Source organism: Typopeltis vanoorti, chromosome 6, assembly GCF_054136105.1.
Source record: "Typopeltis vanoorti isolate ZY-2024b chromosome 6, IOZ_Tvanoo_1.0, whole genome shotgun sequence".
Taxonomy (NCBI): domain Eukaryota; kingdom Metazoa; phylum Arthropoda; class Arachnida; order Uropygi; family Thelyphonidae; genus Typopeltis; species Typopeltis vanoorti.
This window is the reverse complement of record NC_143554.1, coordinates 110,518,163-110,538,152: the sequence shown is the minus strand read 5'-3', so window position 1 is coordinate 110,538,152 and position 19,990 is coordinate 110,518,163. Positions and strand designations below refer to the sequence as shown.

At 36.7% G+C, this 19,990-nt stretch overlaps 1 protein-coding gene across 1 annotated transcript in view; it reads right to left on the bottom strand.

Moving 5' to 3' along the window:
• The window catches only part of LOC150105805 (uncharacterized), a 45,556-nt gene extending 25,960 nt beyond the window's left edge, over positions 1 to 19,596 (bottom strand). The window contains exon 1 of the mRNA XM_090393594.1: positions 19,279 to 19,596. Within this exon, the coding sequence (XP_090249720.1) occupies positions 19,279 to 19,330 (52 nt within the window). The 5' untranslated portion in view covers positions 19,331 to 19,596. The remainder of the gene's footprint in view (positions 1 to 19,278) is intronic.
• Positions 19,597 to 19,990: the final 394 nt, after the last annotated feature.

Below are 19,990 nucleotides of genomic sequence, written 5' to 3'. Positions count from 1 at the left end.
CTCTAAGAGATATTTATTTTCTTATATTATTGTTATTATTTAGTTATGTATTGGAGAAACAATATATATAAATATTGTCACCAAAGGTGAGTTCCCAAAGTATAGCTGCTTTGTGACCAGTTGAAGTAAGCCCATCATTCCTCAGTCGGTTTAACGAGCCACTTCTAGTAACGAGTTAGTAAAAAAAAAAGCCAGTACTCATCTTCATAAAGGCTTTCAGATCGAAAAACGTATAAGAAGCAGACATTACTAAAGACATCTTCAGGCCCACTATTTTTGGAGTTTATCATTGAAAATATTCTCTTAATTAATCTATTTAGTTTATTTTTCATTATTTATTCTTTAAAGATTCATAAACTCCTTATGAAGGCCCCCTTTCCACACTCTTATCTTTAAATTTTCCTTGTCATTTTTTTAAAATTTAATAATATTTAAGTACAGAATTAATGAATACTAGGGAAAAATGAGAGCGTAGAAAGGGGAAAAAACCTGTTATACTTCTTGAATAACAATAATACTTCCCACATAAGTTGACAAAACTCAGAAGTCGATGAAAATTAGTTATGAGTTGACTGAAGTTACTGTTATTATAATAATTATTATTATTTACAGCATTTTCGAAAATTTTTGCTGGAAAATACGGAATATTCAGATTGAGCTACCATCTGTTCCAAGAATTATTAACCAGTTCTCACTGGGTAACCATTTCTCAGGATCATGTATAAAATTTTGAGGTTAAGAATTCCTATTATAAATTAAAACTATTACAATGACTTCTTAAGATTCTTTTGTATCCAGAGAGAGAGAGAGAGAGAGAGAGAGAGAGAGAGAGCTTCTCAATTATATTTGCAATCCTCTGTTTATTGCAGAACAATTAATTATGATTACTTTTTTTCTTGAGGTCAACTAGTTGACCTCCCTGATTTCTGTAACAAAATCAGACAGGGTTGGTCTAAAGCTATCGCTTAACCTCGCAAGTCTGGGTGGAGAATGCATCAGACCGATGACATATTCCCAGTTTTGTCTTTCAAAAGATCTATATTAGGTGGTACCTAACTAGGCGAATGCATAAAGAGACATACGATAACAGTAAAGTGTTCTTTAACACCGGAAATGCCACCCCAGCCTCAAAAAGCCGTAATTTTATTACCTCCTTTACTATAAAGCTTGACAATGAAAAAAGGAGAGGATAAAACAGACTTTTTTTTTGTGTTCTCTCTTTGATGGGCACATATTTGGCAGAGAATGGCAAGGTCACGTGCCGCTCCTCCCTCTCTCACCCTCACAAAGGTAAAAGACCCACAGATCCGCCTCTGTGTTATGCGTTGGGTCGATCTTTATCTGTTTGCGTGGGTTTCTAGGAGTTCAGTGGCGTTCTATCCTGAAACCGAATATGGCTGCGTCACTTTTTACATCTAACTCCCTGATGTCCGTCAGACTGGCCGACGTTCGGAAAATAAATCATAGACCCAAGCGGCTTGCAAGGCCAGCTGCTAGGACTATAACTACAGAAGGTCATTAATGCCAAACCAAGGCTAATGTGCTGAAAATGTGGAGACATCTGTCTCAGCCACGCCTCGGAAACAACATTCCTCACAACCCACCTTACGGTAATAGTTTTCATCTCCTAGCGCATGCGTAAACAAGTACAGAAAAATCACTTGGATTCAGTTTCCGGTAATCTTTAGGAAAGCGGATCATTTCGGACGATAACAAAACAAACAACACCTAGGTTTGCTTTTTCATGTCGCTATTCGCCAAAAAAAAAAAAAAGATAATATTAGTATTATTAATTGGTTCAAGAAAACTTATGGGGAAAAGTGTTAATTGAACATTAACATAATTCAAATGTTTATTGCACGAATGGACATTTTCATTTAACCGTATATAGATCCGGATTATAGCAGGATGAATATGCATCTGATGTTATGATTTAAAGTTTGTTGAGTGACATTTTTAAGCGATGAGATGTTTTCTGAATTCAGATTCCAATTTCTGAATATATTTCCACGATCAGATGAAGAAGGGCGATACTTTTTTTTTTTATAATTTTTACAAGGCGAAATTAAATTTGAAAATATTTAACCAAACTTCTAAACAGATAGAAAAAAGTGGCACTACACAAAACAAAATATTCATACGACTTAAAAACCATCAAAGAAAGTTCATGTAGGTGTATTCATGGCTGAAAGTTAGGAGTTGCTTGTTTCGGCCCTGAAAACTCCTACTCTTTTGCAAGCAATTTTAAATGCAATAAAACAAAAAGATTGAGAATACAACTCATGCGTAGAAAAAAGATGCGTATCTTTTATACTCAAAAACCATTTTAATCTTGTTTTAGACTTTTTCTTTTAAAGATGGTTGCATACGATTTTCGTTCCAATTGTTGTTGCTACGTTCCACGTAGCAACAAGATATTCACTAAACGAGTTAGAAATAGGAATGCTTTGTCTCTCTTCTATTTTTGTCTTTTTCTTTTACAATAAAGGAAGTAAATGACAAAAATAATTTATACTTTTTTTTCTGATGGGACAAGTGATCCGATAGAAGTAAAAAATCACTCTGGAAGGGGGGAAAAAGAAAAAAAAAAGAAGGAAAATCTTGATGCACTAAAATATCACAAAGAACTCATAGCATTCACTTATACATAACAAAATAACAAGAAAAATCTAAGACATTGTGCTTTGGGCACTAGGACACAGTTATTCATACCACTTAAGGTCAAATATTAAAGCATCCTTTCATCACTGTATTTCTTTGAGGAACGAAGAAAACAAGGAATTAACCCAGTTTACCGCCTCCAAGACTTTAAAAAGTATCCACAGTTTCAAAACAGAAGTTCTTTGTTAAAGAAATGACCTTTAAATAAGTCCGCGGGTTCTACTACGCATTCGCACTGCAGGAGAGATGGAGACCAGGTCTTGACCTCTCCACCTGTCGTGACACAGCCCCCTTAAACGGCTCTCGCACAATGCGACGACACTTCGGCTCTCTGCTGCATCCCATGTCCACAGGCGACCTATTTCCAGGCACACGGGCGTAACCTAGTAACATACCAAGCCAGTATTATGAATGCCACTCTTAAGAAAGCAGGATGCAAAAGCAGTATTTTACCTGCTGGCCTGAAAGCGGGCCGTGATCAACAACTCCCAGTTTCAGTGTCGTGACTCAATCATGCCAAGTAAAGTTTCTTATCAGGAGACCAGCGTTGCAGCTACTATTAAAGAAAGTGGGATTAACACCTCAGAAGCAAGAAAGCCGGTATGTCCGTGCAAAATCACTTTTTTTTTCTTTATTCTTTTTAATTACCTCCTTCACGCAGCTGTAAGGCTTTACCCGAGGGTAGGCAATTTCTATTGTTACAGCAATTGGCAAAGGAGAGCCAATTATACGTTCCCAAATTATAAACTGTTTTCGATGAATAAAATAACATCGCCTGGATAATCGGCATGACATTCATTTTAATGTGAAGTAGAGGGAGGAGATGGTTTTACCGGATCGTATTCAAGTTTGGAAGAGGGAAACGGACACTCTTAACCTTTTGTCAGGCTAAAGAAACTACCAATTATGGTGTTTACATTATAAGTTTCAACTTCGTCACGGCATCTGGACAGAAAATCCATTAACGCTAATTACAAATAATTAAGTGTCTTCGTTTTTATGTTGTTGTTGTATGTTGGAATGTAAATCATTATTACCAAGCAAAGACCTTCATAAGTGGAAGGTGAACTGTTTTGGCGCTATACTTCCTTGTTTTAGGAGATCTAAAGTGATACGTGAAAGAGAACCATGCAAAAGAATGGTTATTTCTTTTCCACAAAATGTTTAGAAATTTGTTTAGAAATGTGAATAGCTAGTAGTGCTAATGCCCTTGGAGAGATAGAGAGAAAAGAAATTAAAATATCGAAATAATTTACTTGGTGTGCTGATATGCTCTATTCCTCTGAAAACAAAGAACAATTTGTCAAAGATCATTTGAATCCCAGCATTTTATATTAAAATGAGGTGCAAAATTATATAAGATACAATATTCTAAAGATCTGTAAGCGACTAGTCTAGTAGTGCCTAAAATAATGTAGTTGTACTGAAAATGTCTTCTTCAGTGAGGTTTTATTTTTGAGACATGACCAAACTCACCGATAGTTCCTAGTTGCACTGATCCAGCTACTGTTGTGTGGCATAGAATGTTTAACAAATGTCTCCGATGGTTAAATCGCAAATGCTGCTAAAGGAAACAGCAACCATACTGTACAATAATCACTACAGCCCGAGAAATAGCATGCCGAAGAAGAATATCTTACACTCATGGGCATTATTCAGCATTGGCGTCACTATTTTTAGTTCTTGCTAAAGATTTCAACTGATGGAAGTGTCAATTCCGATTCATACGCTAAGTTAATATTTCCTCATCTTAGTCCTCTCTCATCAATGCAATCTGCACCAAGCTTATGACCTGTCTTGACCCAAAAGCGTAGTTTTGTGAACGTGTTCTAGATTACCAACTAATCCCTACCTTTATCTAAATGCAGGAAGTGAAAGCAATAAATAAATAAATAAGGAATTTATTTATTTATTGCTTTAAAGAACTTTGTGCAATGTGCCTAATGTAAACTCTGCACTGCTTTTACCACGCATAGGCTCAGATTGTCAACAAAAGATACGGCGTTATCATTTTCATTTTTTTTATTCAGTATTTGCATTTAAAAATATACAAAAATAAGTATTAGCAAAATAAACACAGATGAGTTGGAAACAGAAATTTATAAATATAAGGAAAAATATAATTAAAATCTTTATTTATTTATTGCTTTCACTTCCTGAAAATAAGCAATACTTTCATTGAAGTTCAGCAGAAACAAAAAGTTTTTTGGTTTTTTTTTTTAATTGAAAAGGTATCACTCAAATCCTCATTAGGTAATAACACAACGCGTGCATACCTCAAGTGAAACTTACTGGTAGAAACGGTTCTTTTATCAGCAATAAATTAAATTTTTTTTTTTAGGTAGATATGCTGATGATTTGATTCTTTAGAGTGACTCTCATGACTACTATCTTTCTGATACTCTTTTTGATAAATGTACATCTTTAAACAACCGTAAGTTCGAAAGATTCTGCAGTGTTAGGTTGAAAAGAAATACAAAGCAACAACATAATTTCAGCAAGGAGAATTAGGAGAAAATCAGGCAAAGTATACAAAACAGTCTACCTCTTCACTTGGACCTTCGTTATTCACAAAAGTTCGTTCTGTATAAATTTTGATTCTCTGTTGCTTTTTATTAATCCAAGGTGAAATGACCACCTTTTCATTATGACTGGTGTCTCTTATCGGTCATTAAAATGCTTTGTGTAATTCTTTCAGAAGGAAATTAGTTGCACAGCGGACTCCGACTAAAGTGCTTTTCAATGCTAAATTTGCATACTATAAAATATCTACTGGAAAGCTGAAAAAAGACTAACAAAACTGAAATACTTGTACTTCTTATAACGTGTGATGAATTCATTGCATTCATCTAGTGCAAAAAAAGTATTTTTTATCAGCTTTTGCACCTTTTGAACAAAAGAAAAATTCATGCTTTCTGAAGCACTTAAAGCTGGAAAAAAAGAGACCTATAATATCCCTCTTATCAACAGTGGGATTTGGATGTAATTTTTATGCAGTGTTTCTCAACTGGGGAGAAAATTGTTAAAGCCCTCATCGAATCATAATCTAGCTAGATTGATCAGTAAAGTAATTTCTTAGTAAACTAGATTCAAAAGTTATCAAATGATTAAAATATGTTCCTTTAAATATGGAGATAATATGTATGTAAGCATGTCGAAAGTAATTACTCCTATTTTTCTCTTCAGATAATGAGAGTAGATATTTGATTGAAACAAAAACGGATACTAATGTTGACCTTTACTTTGTAACTGTACGCAGATATTTCTCATCAAATCACCTTTGTGGGCATGCACTTCCGTCAACCATCATGTGGTTTAATAAGGCCGCCAACATAGAACTAAGCTCATAGTTGATCGAAACAAATCTTCAATACGCCATCGAAATTTTCCTTTATTTTTGAGAAGAAATGAAAGCTAGACGGAGCCAGATTTAATATGACTGCATGATGGATGGCTCAAGACAATGACTCAGCGCCAACGCTTATGTATAAGATGTACATCGAACGTTGAGCAGAACAGATATCTGTGCGTTCGATCCCCCTTGAATGAACTTTTTGTTTTCACTCAATCAAAGTATATTTTACTGTTTGATCCAGATCGACATCACCCACTAACACTGCATTTCACTTGCCAGAACTGTGAAACGTTACACGAAAATGTGAATGCCAAATGCATGAATGAGTACAGTTTATACTCACCTATTCATTTGACTCATTCGTACAAAAAAAAATAGTGTTTCTCACCCCCCCCCCCCCTCCCCAGGGCTTCGTAATTTTATACCTAGCACAAAGGTGAGGAGGTCTCACCACTGTTAGTGGATGATTTAGATTGAGATCTGCTCATAATCATATCGTCTTAGTAAAGGATACTTATGACGATATGATTATACTTTTATCGCCCTTTACTAGGGCGATAAAATTACCATTGCATTGCTACAGAGAAGTTTATACAGTTATATTTAGTAGGCTGTGCAAGATTTGGGTGTCAAAATCCCGTAATATTCCCAGTTTTCAGTTTAATATCCTATATATCCGCTACTGTTTATGAATTCAATCCGGCAGTTCAGACTGTAAAAGCAAGTACAGACTCGTATGTTATTTCCGAGTGTTCTGCTGCTGGTTCTTCTGTTTGCAGAAGCAAAACCAGAAAAAAAAATCAATGTCTCCTATGTAAGAGCTGGCTATCTCACCGTCATTTGAAAATTCTTGAAAGTGTTCCTCGTTTCCCTGATGGGAAGGTTTTAGTTATTTTCCCTAATGTCCTACGGAGGAGCCATAGAGAATTTCCATTCTTTCCTGGTTTTTTGTCCGCATGACTCATCATAGTAAATCTTTTGGAGAGAAAGAGAGTGAGTGAGTGAGAGAGAGGATGAATAATAACTAGAATCCTACCTTTAACTCATTTGAAAATAGTGCAGTAATATTTTTCAGATTAACTACGAGTTTATTTTATTTATGTTAGAGAGATTGCTCTTTTAAGTCTACAATGCCCACTTGGTACAATTTGAGATCTGCTCATAATTGTGATTCGCATCATTGCCTTTTTAACAGGATTATACAATCACAAAACAGGTTTGACTATATTGTGTAGGAAAAATGAAGTAATAGAATGAAAAAATTGTCCTCTTAGCTGAAAAAAAAAAGAGACCTATAATATTCTTATCAACAGTGGGATTTGGATGTCATTTTTATATTATCAGCCGTTCAGATTGCTTCTACAAATGCCCATGGCTGTGCATAGGAAACAAAACTTTTTTTTTTTTTTTGAGAAAAGAACTAAACACAGATACTCCTCATGTACCTCATACAGAAGCCATCTTTTGTATTACAGAGTCTAAGCATTGTGTCTCAACTGGGGAGAAAATTTATTTTGAGGAGAGATAATTAGTTTTTGGTGCGAAAAATATATCAGGAATCACGTCAGCCGTAATGCAACGCTGCCATATGAAAGATAATGGAGGTATATAACAAATGAGGAAATATACACTTAATTTTTAAAATGGTGAATAAATAATAGAAAAACCCTTTGCAGCATGATTCATAGGAAACATATTCATTGCTTAAAGATATACTGCTTCTTTATCATCGTGTTTCGTATGTGTCATCCAAGAGAAAAGCGCTGACTTCGCTCAGTCCTCCTTCAATATAGGAATTTTTTCTTCCTATTTGACCTATTGAAGCTTGATGAAAAGAAAAAAGTCCAGTAAACCCTTATGAAATTAATATATTGGTATGGCAAATTATAGGAGGCAATTAGAAAAGCTATAGGGACAAATATAAAAAGTATGGGGGAGATCAGAAAAAAATTACTTACAAAAGTCCTTTAGGGGGAGATTACTAAAGAAAGATCGAGCAACATTGGTCTAAATCAGCGATTTTCAACCGGTGTGCCACGAGAGGTCTTCAGGTGTACCGCGAGATTTATGAAAAAAAATTAATTGAAAGAAATAATGTCGTAATTTGCGCATTTATTTATTAGGGTCTGGTCTTCCCTCTTCTTGTGTGTGTAAATCAATCAAAATTATGCCTGTTTTTTTCCAGATCATCAAAAAGATTAAAAGAATATATTTTTAGTGTGCCCCAGAATTTTAATAATTAATCTAGGTGTACCGTATTATGGAAAAGGTTGAAAATCACTGGTCTAAATGAATGAATAAAGTTGAGCAGAATGTTCCAGTATAATAGTAGATGTATGAAATGATTTTCTTGAAATAGCAAACAGTGTTTTTTTTTTGTTATTTTTAAATAAGTATTTTTAATAATAGAAAATAATTACAAAGATTTATATAAATGCAGTACGCCTAAATGCGAAAGTTAAGGTATTTTTTCCTCTTGTGTACTCCATAGTTAATGGTTATACTACATTTGGAAATCTGTCAAGTGGGTCTTGTTTTCGAAAAGACCAGAATTATTGGTGGATCTTTCAACCAGAATGGACTGGAAATTATTGATATACATAAATATTCTTTAGTTTCTTAAGAATTAAAGAATCAGTCTTTTTAACAGCAAGTATCTGTATAGCCCTGTAAAAATGGTGTTTGCATCCATAATTCTAGGCGGAGCAAAGAAAAATCTATCTCCGTCACGCGAAAGTAGGCCTTCCCCATCGGAAACTTGGGTTTTTAACCGTACATTTCAAGAAAAGCCACCGAACTCGCACTATTAGGGACAATAATACGAGGTGTTAGGAATTAGGACCACGATAGCGGTATTTGTTTGCTGTACTCATTCTTCCCCACCCCCCACCCTCTCTCTCCCCCCCCTGAAAAAGTTTTGATTTCTTGATATTTGGGCTTACTATCAGTAAATGCTTGAAGGAAAGAGTGGACCCAGTGTTTTTCAAACGTTAGGGCTAAAGGAGTTCTGTCCCTTTAAAGGGGAAAAAAAGGAGTTAAAGAATTTCTTTTCATTTTTAACCATACAAAATATCACATAAAGTGGTGTATATCTATCAATTACATATGCTTTTTTCCTGATGATGATGCTCCCAAGTATATACTCACATAATGCTGAGCTGGGGGAAAAGCTGTTTGAATGTCTAATTTTATGAAAGTTTCAACAAGTCTCCAACATGAATAAAACTGGTTAGTTTGTTTTTTTCTCTCGAAAGTTTATAGACTGACCTCCATTGAGTGTAGAGGAATTTTGATATCACCGAGTTCTAACCCTAATCTACTGATAGAGATTATTTGCTTCCAGACAATCTTCTAACTTTTCTCACAAGATTTTACAACTGTACACTTGGAAAATATGTTAAAAGTAATTATTATACGCTGCTTGGAAAGATGTCAATGGACATGGGCAAGGCGTATCGTGCCATGTAATGAGCCACGTGTTTGTAGTCGATATAAATTGGAGGAATATGATGCTCCCAAGTCAGTGCAATTGTGTCCGAGTGAAATGGCTGCGAGAAGGGAACTGATGGCAAATTGTTAGCAAACTGGGCCATTCCAGGTCAATCTGTGATACCATACTGAGAGGGAAGCTCGGGGAATCAACTGCCAGTGCTACCTGCAGTGGACGACCTACCACACTCACTGAACGTGACTGCAGGGTGTTACCAAGAGTAATATGTAAATACTGCCATTCGTCAGCCGACACGTTGAATGCGGATTTTCGGGTATCGACTGACTGGAATACGAATATGCACAAAAACATTTAGAACCGAGGCTCATAACATGGATTTTCATCGTAGGACTGCAATATGCAAGCCCCGCATTACCCAAACCAACATGCAGCGTCGTCTTCAGTTGGTGCGAAGAGCGTGTGCAGTGGGACGTCGAAGCTTGGAAAGCTGCTGTGTTATGGAGAGATGAATCACGCTATGCCATCTATCTGAGCAGATGGACGGGTGTGGGAGTGGTGGATGTCCAGTGAATGTTTCTTACCAAAGTGCGTAATCCCAACTATGAAATTCGGAGGTGACGGTGTAATGGCATGGTTCTGTCTTTTCCTGGTTTAGCCTCAGACCCCTGTGTGGCCACGAACATTGAACTCCGAGAGGTATCTCACTTCTGGACAATGCAATGCTTCCTAATTTGTGGCATTTCTGCGGAACTGATCATATCATTGTTTCTTTCAGCAGGACAACGCTGCGGCGTGGTTTCAATGAAGTCCACTCAACTTGAGTGGATTCCACAAAACCCTGATCTCAACGCTATCCGTGGGATTAACTGGAGCGTCGGGTGAGATGAAGAGACATCCGCTCCACAACAGCCCAGGATCTCATTACATGCCTACAAAAAAGAATGATTCAAAATTCCCACTGATCGCTATTGTATGCTTGTGGAAAGTATGCTCCGTAGGATTGCTGAAATCATCACAATGAAAGGAGGTCCTACATCTTATTAAGGTGGGCGCCATGGCTGTTTGTTCCTCACACTGTGATGGTCGTTGACTTCTTTCCAAGCTGTGTATATCGTCTCTGGTCCCATCCGTAACGTACTTAGATGAATGGAAATGTTCATTGGATAGAAAGATCGCGTCAAGGACGCGAAGAATTTTTCTTTCTCTTGAAAACTCTGGTTTATTCTGTCCTCAAAACAGAAAAAGCCACGCATTTGACAGACTAAGTACACACTTTTTAATCCCTAGATGCTTTAATATTAATCCTAAACAACTTGTTCAGGTACGAACACTTGATATGCTAATTAGACCAACTTATTTTAAAGCGAAGCCATCAGTGAAATTAGCCATTTTCACAATGCGAAACGTGAAAAAAAAAGCGGACAGTGAAAGTAAGATTATACATGATTTAATAATTATCCTATACCGATTAAATCAGCCATATCCTATTAGCGTCATATCCTCACGTCTTCCGTCGCATCTAGTCATATCCTGTTAGCAATTAGTAAAAAAAAGTATTTTGTTTTGCCAAAACTGTTTTCTTCTTTTCGAAGGTCTTGAGAAGGAACAAGGCGTAACTTCTGACTGAAATGAAAGTATGTTTAATATTCTGGTTGGCTTTCAGGACTAATAGATGACTCAGCCATAAGCGACATCCTACAAATGTGAGGTTACCGCCTTTTGCAGAGCTGACATAAATTGCAAGTGCTAAAAGTAACAGCGAACACTCCTTTGTTATTTCAGCAGAGAAACATGTACGTGGGTTAGCAAAAATGACCAGACAACCCCTGAAAGGACGCCGGTATATCAAGAATGACCGATAGCATACTGGCATATCTAACGACAGCTTGATGTTGACATAGTGTTAGACCGTATGTCAGGCCATCTGAATTGTATGAAGTCGTGTAAGAATGCTAGGAAAAATCAAAATATACGACTTGTACTGGTTTTTCCAGTAATGCACTACTAGGTGGTGACTACGATGCGTTCCAACCGAAAATCCATTTCGAATTCTTGAATAATATCGCAAATAAAGGTTCAAGTAGAACAGCATAAGGAAATAGCACGCACTTACGACGAATATAACTCTTATATTTGATTAAAATGTTGTTATATACAGGGTGGTCATAAATTAACTTTCCCTCTTTGGCGGTATCTGTAGCTAAAACAAATACACGGAATGAGATCACATTTTACATTGAGACTTTCGAAGGCATGGGGAGATGAATTCCGCGAAAAAAAGATTTAGTACCAAAAGTCGCCGATAGGGAAATTTTGGCGCTGGCGGAGCCTAAAGAAGTGTCAAATATTTGCAGTAAATGCGGTAAAAAGGATTATGCAAATTTTACTGTGCGTACGTGACCACAGCAGCGCCACCAATTCCACTTAAAAAGGGATTGGGAACGTTCAGGCAGTTATTCGAATGACTGACGAATTGTGCTCAATATGCATCCTATCTTGCCTCAGCGTGCTTTACGCAGGTTATGAAGCCTTCTAAATTCCCTTCGGGAATTTAGAAGGCTTCATAACCTGCGTACAGGTCCTATGTCATAGCACTGAGAGCTATGATTAGCTATGAATAAAACATTATTTCCTGTGAGTTCAACTGCCATTCAACTGTGAGTTCAACTGCCATTCAACTGTGAGTTCAACTGTGTGATTAATTTATGTTTCTCGCAAGTTGTTGTTTTAGTTTAATTATTATTATTATCATTGTAAGGCGCCACATATTCAGCTGGAATGAGTGATGCGGCTGTCGCTTACACCGCAGCAATGTTATTATTCCATTTTATATGCCTTTAATGTAATTATCCGCTTGTTTTCGGCTCTTCCAGCGCCAAAATTTCCCCTATCGGCGACTTTTGGTACTAAATCTTTTTTTCGCGGAAATCATCTCCACTTGCCTTTAAAAGTCTCAATATAAAATTTGGTCTCATCCCGTTTATTGGTTTTAGCTACAGATGCCTCCAAAGATGGAAAGTTATTTTATGGCCACCCTGTATAATAAAAATGCCGGTAAAGTTTGCTTTCTACTATATAAACCGATATACACTGAATGGCCATTTTAGTGGAATATCCAACTAATAGTGTGTTGGACCAACACGAACCCTCAGAACAGCATGAATACACTAGGGCGTCCATCGACTTCATGAGTTTCGGAAAACACTCTCCCACCTCAGGCAGATGTACTAATTTGCTGCTGATGAGTTCTTGTCATAATCCCCCCCCCTTCCACTGCATCCCCAAAGATGTTTAATATGACTAGTTGTGGTAGTGGTGGAGGTGGGCGGTAGATGGCGTTGATGGAAATGATTGTAGTAGAGGTTCGGTGTAGTGGTTGAGACAGTTGTAGGTGTCCTCCCGCGATGAGTCTTCGAACTCCTTGGAGGTGTCAGGAATAATAATAATAATAATGACTAAGATCCAGTTACCAAGGAGGAGGAGGCAGTCCATTACGGCGAAGTCACTAGCATGTTCTTGTGACCATTTCTGGACGAAATATGTCTTCTGATATGGAGTGTTATCCTTTTGGAAATGACATCTCAAGTAAGGTGGTCAGCAACGATGTTTTCAACGAGAGAGTGCCAGTTTAGAAAATTCTCCAACCCATCATCTCATCACAATTGCTTTGCATTCAAATAACAACCCATGACGTTTTCTGTTGATCATATCGTTTTTGTGAAATGTATACCGATTTACAATTGCGGGTTACCACCCTAGCAGGATACCAGTTTCCACGATACTCCTGTCATCCCGTTTGACTTCCACTAGCATTTACTGCTCCAAGTCAATATTCGAAGCCACGTGTTACTGATTCGTTGCATTTAGAGACATTACTAGTGTAATGTTTTCAAAATCACATTTGACGTCTTTCAGATCAAGTGAGGTTACTGATCGGTCCCTATAGGCCATTTTCATTTCAACCGCCCACCACTAATAATCTGAAAGATCGACATGAAGAATGTGTTTGCAGCAGTTGCAAACTCTCAGATGACAGGGAATATTCCAAAGTACGATTGTTTGTCTTTCTTCATGTAGGGGTAAGCGTCACACATCGACACAACATACTACCTCGTCAGAAAAACAGAACCCTTACCTCAGTATTTTATACGAACTACACATGCATATTTTCCAGTTCGTAGAATTCGACGTGGAGCTTCCCTAGCTCAGTTGTTATAGCTAGTTGGACATACCCGGATTCGAATCCCGTTTATGACTTGAGGAATTTATCAGGTCTTTTGAATCAAATTGGGAGGTACCCTCCCTCATACGCAGGTTGAGGGTATCTCCCAGAAACTAGAGTTTTTCGTCTCAAATCAGGCAAACGACCTCTGTGAACACATATATCTACAAGAAGAAATACTTACATTTAGAGGATACAGCAGATGAGTGGCGTGCCTACTGCATTAATTCGCCGTAACCCCTAATTACGGGATTCTCTGTGCTTCTTCCGGATGGGTTGAAGAAGAATTTGATATATATAATATATCGAATATGTATATATAATAAAAATAGTATATATAATTTAAGAAAAAAGCTTGAAATATACAGATTTAAGAATTTGTGATTGTCAATCTAAACATGTAAAGCTATTTAAAAACTTGTGATAATAAATTTATTCCAAAAAGGACTTTAATATTACTATTTAGCATCTAGAAAGAAAAGCAATTGAACTTCAAGTACAGGAATGGGTCACATGTTTGATATGGAAAAGAAAACAAAGTAGATGTGTATTAAATCAAAAAGGAATACAGAGTCACATCATTCTCTTATATATGATTTTTTTTATTATAAAGACTAATCGCTGCAAAGATGTCTCTACAAAAACAAATCCAGTAATGATTTTTTCTTTTTCTTGGGGAAAAGTTCGGTAATTCTAACATAATGAATTTTTCAGCATATTGGGGAATACGGCTACCTCATAAAATTATCGTTTTATCTTCATCCAAGGTAACCTGAACCACTATCCAATGCGACGACAATTCGATTTCATATAGATAACAACATCTAATAAATTTGTTGGTCTTTGTTTGTTTCAAAATTCTATTTAATACACGAACATGTAATCGATGTATGACAAGAATACAGGTTTTAGTAAAACTGTCCAGTATAACACTAACATTTTTAGGGATAATAACTAAAAGCTTAGCAAATTAGATTACTACACACACACACACACACACACACACACACACACACACACACACACACACACACACACACACACACACACACACACACAGTGTTACAGGGCATATGTTATGGTTGTGGGCTATTGTACTGCTGGTTTTTTTTTTTTTAATCATTTTATTTATTTTTATTTTTATTTTATTTTTTTGTATGGTTCGGTTGCAGTATGGCTGTTGCAACTGTAGTTAATCAGCGCTGTCCCCTATTTTCAACATTTATCACGTCAAGTGAAACGTTGATTTGTTTATGCATATAACAGTAATTCTAAAGTATGACTGGGAATTGATTAGATGTCCGACTTTTAATCAATTAGTTGTCAAGTAAAGCTTAGCCATAATCAACAAATCCTATTAGTAGTAGGTCGGTCCTGATTATGGCTGTACTTGTGAACCTTGATAAAGGAAGTTGTAATGAATTCATTTTAAATGATACTTTTGTTTCGGAGTTGTTAAAATCACGAAATTCAATAACAGCTGTGCTCTTATGATGATCAGTATTTTTCAGTGTTCTTTAGAACGTTTGTTCGCAAACTGTTTTGATTAATAAATTCGGAATGTTAGCTGTTGTTATCAGATATGTTTATTAGCTCATTTTTGATAACGTGAGAATTTTAATTCAGTAATTAAAAATTTTTTTTTTTCTTCAATGAATGCACAAGATGAAAACTTTTCACAAAATGCAACGCAACAGTTAAGGCAGATGATTTTCATCATCCAATATGACATAAGCACATACTTTTATAATATAGGAACACCGGTCGGAATTGCGGAAAGAGGAAACTAAGGCCGTGCAGCCAGTATTTTTTTTTTTCTGTTTTATTTGTGTGTTCTTTGGTAGATTTGTCTGTTTTGCGAGAGTAAAACTCGACCACTTTGTTTTAGATCTAATTCGTCTTCAGCTGAAAAAGCCTTATAAAAAAAGGTTCATTGAATCCTAGATGGAATTCAAATGCCTGTTTTCCAACCGAATGGTAAATGTCATTTCTTTTTCGCAAGTGCACTACAGAGGAACGGCTATATTGATGTAAAACTACCCGTTAAAGATTGAGAACTATTAGGTTTTCAACCTTTCGAGGAAGAATGAAAATTCACACAATAATATTATAAGAAAAACGTATATATTAATAGTTATGTTAATTTATAGATTTAATTAAGAACAATAAGTTCTTGAAAACATGAAGTCTTTTATTAAGAATTTAATTTAAAAATTAAAATGATAGAAATAACATCATCGTTTTATTTTACGTGCACACAAGTAATAATCATAAAATAACTACTTTATTAGTGGGAAATGCAAAAATTAATAAGTAAATAAATTATAAACACACCAACGTTTTGTCAGCTTTAATTTCGTATTATCTAGGTACGCTATCAATATATTCAGTAAAGACAGAAACTAAAAAGCTCTATTGCGAGGGAAGGCACACTTGAATGAAATTTGTTATATGAGTGTCGTAATTATGACGGCGATGTCATGTCATGTTATCAACCTTCCTGTGCTGATACGTTGGGATGAATAAAACTCCTTGTAGAAAACGCCTAAGTGAATAATTATGCATTTGTCTCATTCAAATATACAACGGAATTCTGGGTTTACGTTGCTTACGATGCACAGTAGGAAAAAATAAATTTCTTGGATTGGAGATGGACAAGCTACTTATCCATTGCCACCTATCTATGAAAGTGCACCTACGACGTATAAATTCAAAACCAGAATCACGACTAAATCCGCAGATCGGCCATATTCAAGTGGATACAGCAAAACAACTGATAATTCAGTCATACCTCACAGATGTTTATGGTTGCGGGTTTAGCAGTGGAACCAATCGAAAAATAAAACCCGAGCAATGGATAAACTCGCTCACCTTCTTGAATAAAATAATATTAAAACAGTTTACAAAGTATTAAATGCAAGATTCACATTACCGAAAGAGAATCGAGATATCTATCTTTTTCACAGCATACTTTGACGGAATATCCCATTACTTCGGAGAGACTAGATGGAGTATCTGTTTCTCACAGCGCGTTTTATATTAGTATTTTTCTCACATAGGGAGTCCATTTATCCACTTCGAAGCAGCATTCCAAGTGGATGAATGAGTATCCATTCGTCCGTTCGTCGAATAATATAACGAGGTGGATGGTCTCCAGATGTTATTTGCGTTCAAGTGCGTGTGATAATGGACGAAGGTAGTGACTTACGACTGTGGATAGAACTGCTGGAATGATCATGTAACAGTGCCTTCGGATATAGCGGTGCGATAAGCAGAAAGTATTATGTTAATATCTAGCATATCACCAGCAAATGCTGACTGATGCGAGATGCAGACGACGGATCGACAAGATTGTGGAATCCAAAAAGCTTTACTACAAATATCAAATGACTGCTCATGAACATTGCAAATGCGAGGGAATGCATCGCAGTGCACTATTGCATTGTTAAGCCGTACCGAATGGGATATGACAGCAAACGACATTTGTAAATACTACGTCTCCCCAACAAAAACAAAGCAGTTATGACTAAATAGGTGAAAGAAAGAAAAACATTGTTTTCGGAAGACAGTGCATGACCAATAATCCGTTGTTTCATGCGGATGTTTCCCGATGCGTCAATGCAGAGAGAGAGAGAGAGAGAGGAGAGACGGTCTAAGGTATGCTTTGCTGTCACTCGTTAGGCTTCTTGATACCATTAGCGGGGCCGAATGGTGTAGCCTACAATATCGTTGCAGAACAAGCACAAAAGTAAATATTCAATATGAATGGATATTCCCATTGACAACTTATACTTCATGTGATGGCTAGTATTATCCGGGAATGATTACAGGAACATGATAATGACTTCACCTTATTGGATTTACTCCCCCCCCCCTCCCAGTCACTCTTCAGATCTCTCTATCATTGATCATCTTTGGGATACGGTAGAACTAGATGCTATTAGCGGGGACCGACCGCCTGCAAATCTTATTGAACTACAGGATAACATTATCTAAGTCGGGATAGGGTATTTATTGAGTGCTTCCGGAACAGAGTAAAGTTGATTCTGCTGCATCCTGAGGGTGTGTCGAAGAGGCTCCTGGTGCTTCATGATGTTGATGATGAACAGTCTATTTTTCTACTCACTGCAGGGTGAAGGTCTCTCATTGAAGGAGGTTTGGGTCTACTAATCCCATGGCGACCCAGTCTATATTGGGAGAGTGTATATATATATTTGTAGGAATGAATGTATGAAGGTCGAAGACAATCACAAACATCCGTGCCTAGGTGGGATTCGATCCCGCAGCCTCTTGACTGTAGGGCGGATAAGCTAACCACTCGGCCAACCATGCTGGCGCTTCATGATGTTATGAGTGGGTATATCTAATAAACAGGCCGCTTATTGTATATAAATGCAAATGTCCATAAGTTGGATCATCGCAACCATATCAATACCTAACTCCTTCCGTCTTAATGCAAACCTCTCACTATTCTATTTTGTGATTGTTCATTTTTCATTCGTCAGGTGTAAAGTCATGCAAAGAGATCCAGTAATGTGATCTGCTGCAATCTTTTTTCATGACGAACATTGTCGTGCTGGTTAAACAAACCTCATATTCAGATATGAGAGTCGCTATAAACAAGAAGAGTATAAACACTCCCGAGATAAGAGATCCGGATGCAGCTGCAGAAGAGATTCCTCGATGATAATATTATTAGAAACTTTCCCAGATTTAAGTTCTCTGATTAGACAATTCATCAACGAAATTATGCTTTCCTATAATGTAAATCAATGGCATAACAGACTGACTAGAATCCAAACATGGAAGATGAAGTTTTGAGCATTTTTATTTCTAAAAAGGATAACTGTTCCCTTTCATAAGAAGGATGTCAAGGAATCAACGAAGGAATGCATTAAATTAAAACTGCTACAAAGTTTCGTTACTTATATAATACTAAAAATACAAGTTATTGATTTAAAAAAAAAAATTGCAGCATATTTTCTCATTTCCGTCTTATTTATCAAGATATTCCATTTTAACTACACTCAGACTTTTCGTTCCGGATAACGCCATCATTCACCAAAACAAGAGTTGATTTGATGAATGATGGCGTTATTCGAAAAAATTAAAAACAATTTATTTATTTAGTAAACTAATAACTATCTATTCTTAATATTGCAATCACCAAAATATACATAGAAGTACAACTTAGTTGCGTTTCTCATGTTAATTTTTAAATGATTGAAATATACTTATGAAGACTGTTTAAAATGAGAATGATTATTATTTTTCCCAATCACGTTACAAAATAAAAACGGTCTGATGGATTCTCTTTACGAGAAAAATTAATACTACTCATGATAATATAATATTAGCAGTGTATATAAGGATGATTATCAATTTTCGTAATCAAACAGTAAACATCAAACTTGCTATTTAGGTTTCGGTTGATGTCAATAATATGCTAACTGCATGCAAAGAGTTGTCGTATTCAAACAATTGACTTTACTTTTCAACAATGTATTTGAATTCACTCTGAATATAAACCAATACACATGCAGTAATCCGATTTATACGATTGCTACTTCCAAATGATAATTTACTCACCACTTATCACTGCCAGCAGGACCACCGACTTGCAAAGCACGCTAAGCCTCATCTCTAACTTCTTCTACCCTTTACTTTTTATCGAAACGGATGAAACACTGGAGGAAGTTCACGCCTCACCGTTACTATGGTGACAATAAATTCCCAGTCTCTGACTGCCAAACAAAGAGAGTTGTTTTTACGTACAAGCCAGCATCGCCTCCATTGACTTCGGGAGTCTACGGAAGTTATCACGTGACTTTAAGGTGGTCGTCCCCGAAAACACGCGGAGCTCCGAATGTCATTCGCGAAATGCCTCCCTGACAGCTGCTAGCGTTGCTGAATCACTGCCAAGTGCTGGCATGAACCGCTGAATATATAGCGTTCCATCATACCGTAAGCGGCCCTCGCGCGGAGTTGGGGAAAACTTCCCAAACGTACCTGATTGGTTGATGGATTTGAGCGCTCTCAATGACTGGAATGAAGCAAGTGTGGTCGCTACTGCAAAAAAAAAAAAAAAAAAAAAAAAAGAAAGAAAGAAAAAGCTGTGCTTATGAGGATGACTCGTGATTCTGTCGCAAGTTCTATTTCAAGGTCGATCCTCGGGGAGAGGAAAAGAGAGAGAGAGAGAGAGAGAGAGAGAGAGAGAGAGAGAGAGAGAGGATGGACAGTAGAGTGCTGTGCACATATGCGCTTCCCAGTATGTAGAAACAAATGCCAGCACTATTTCATA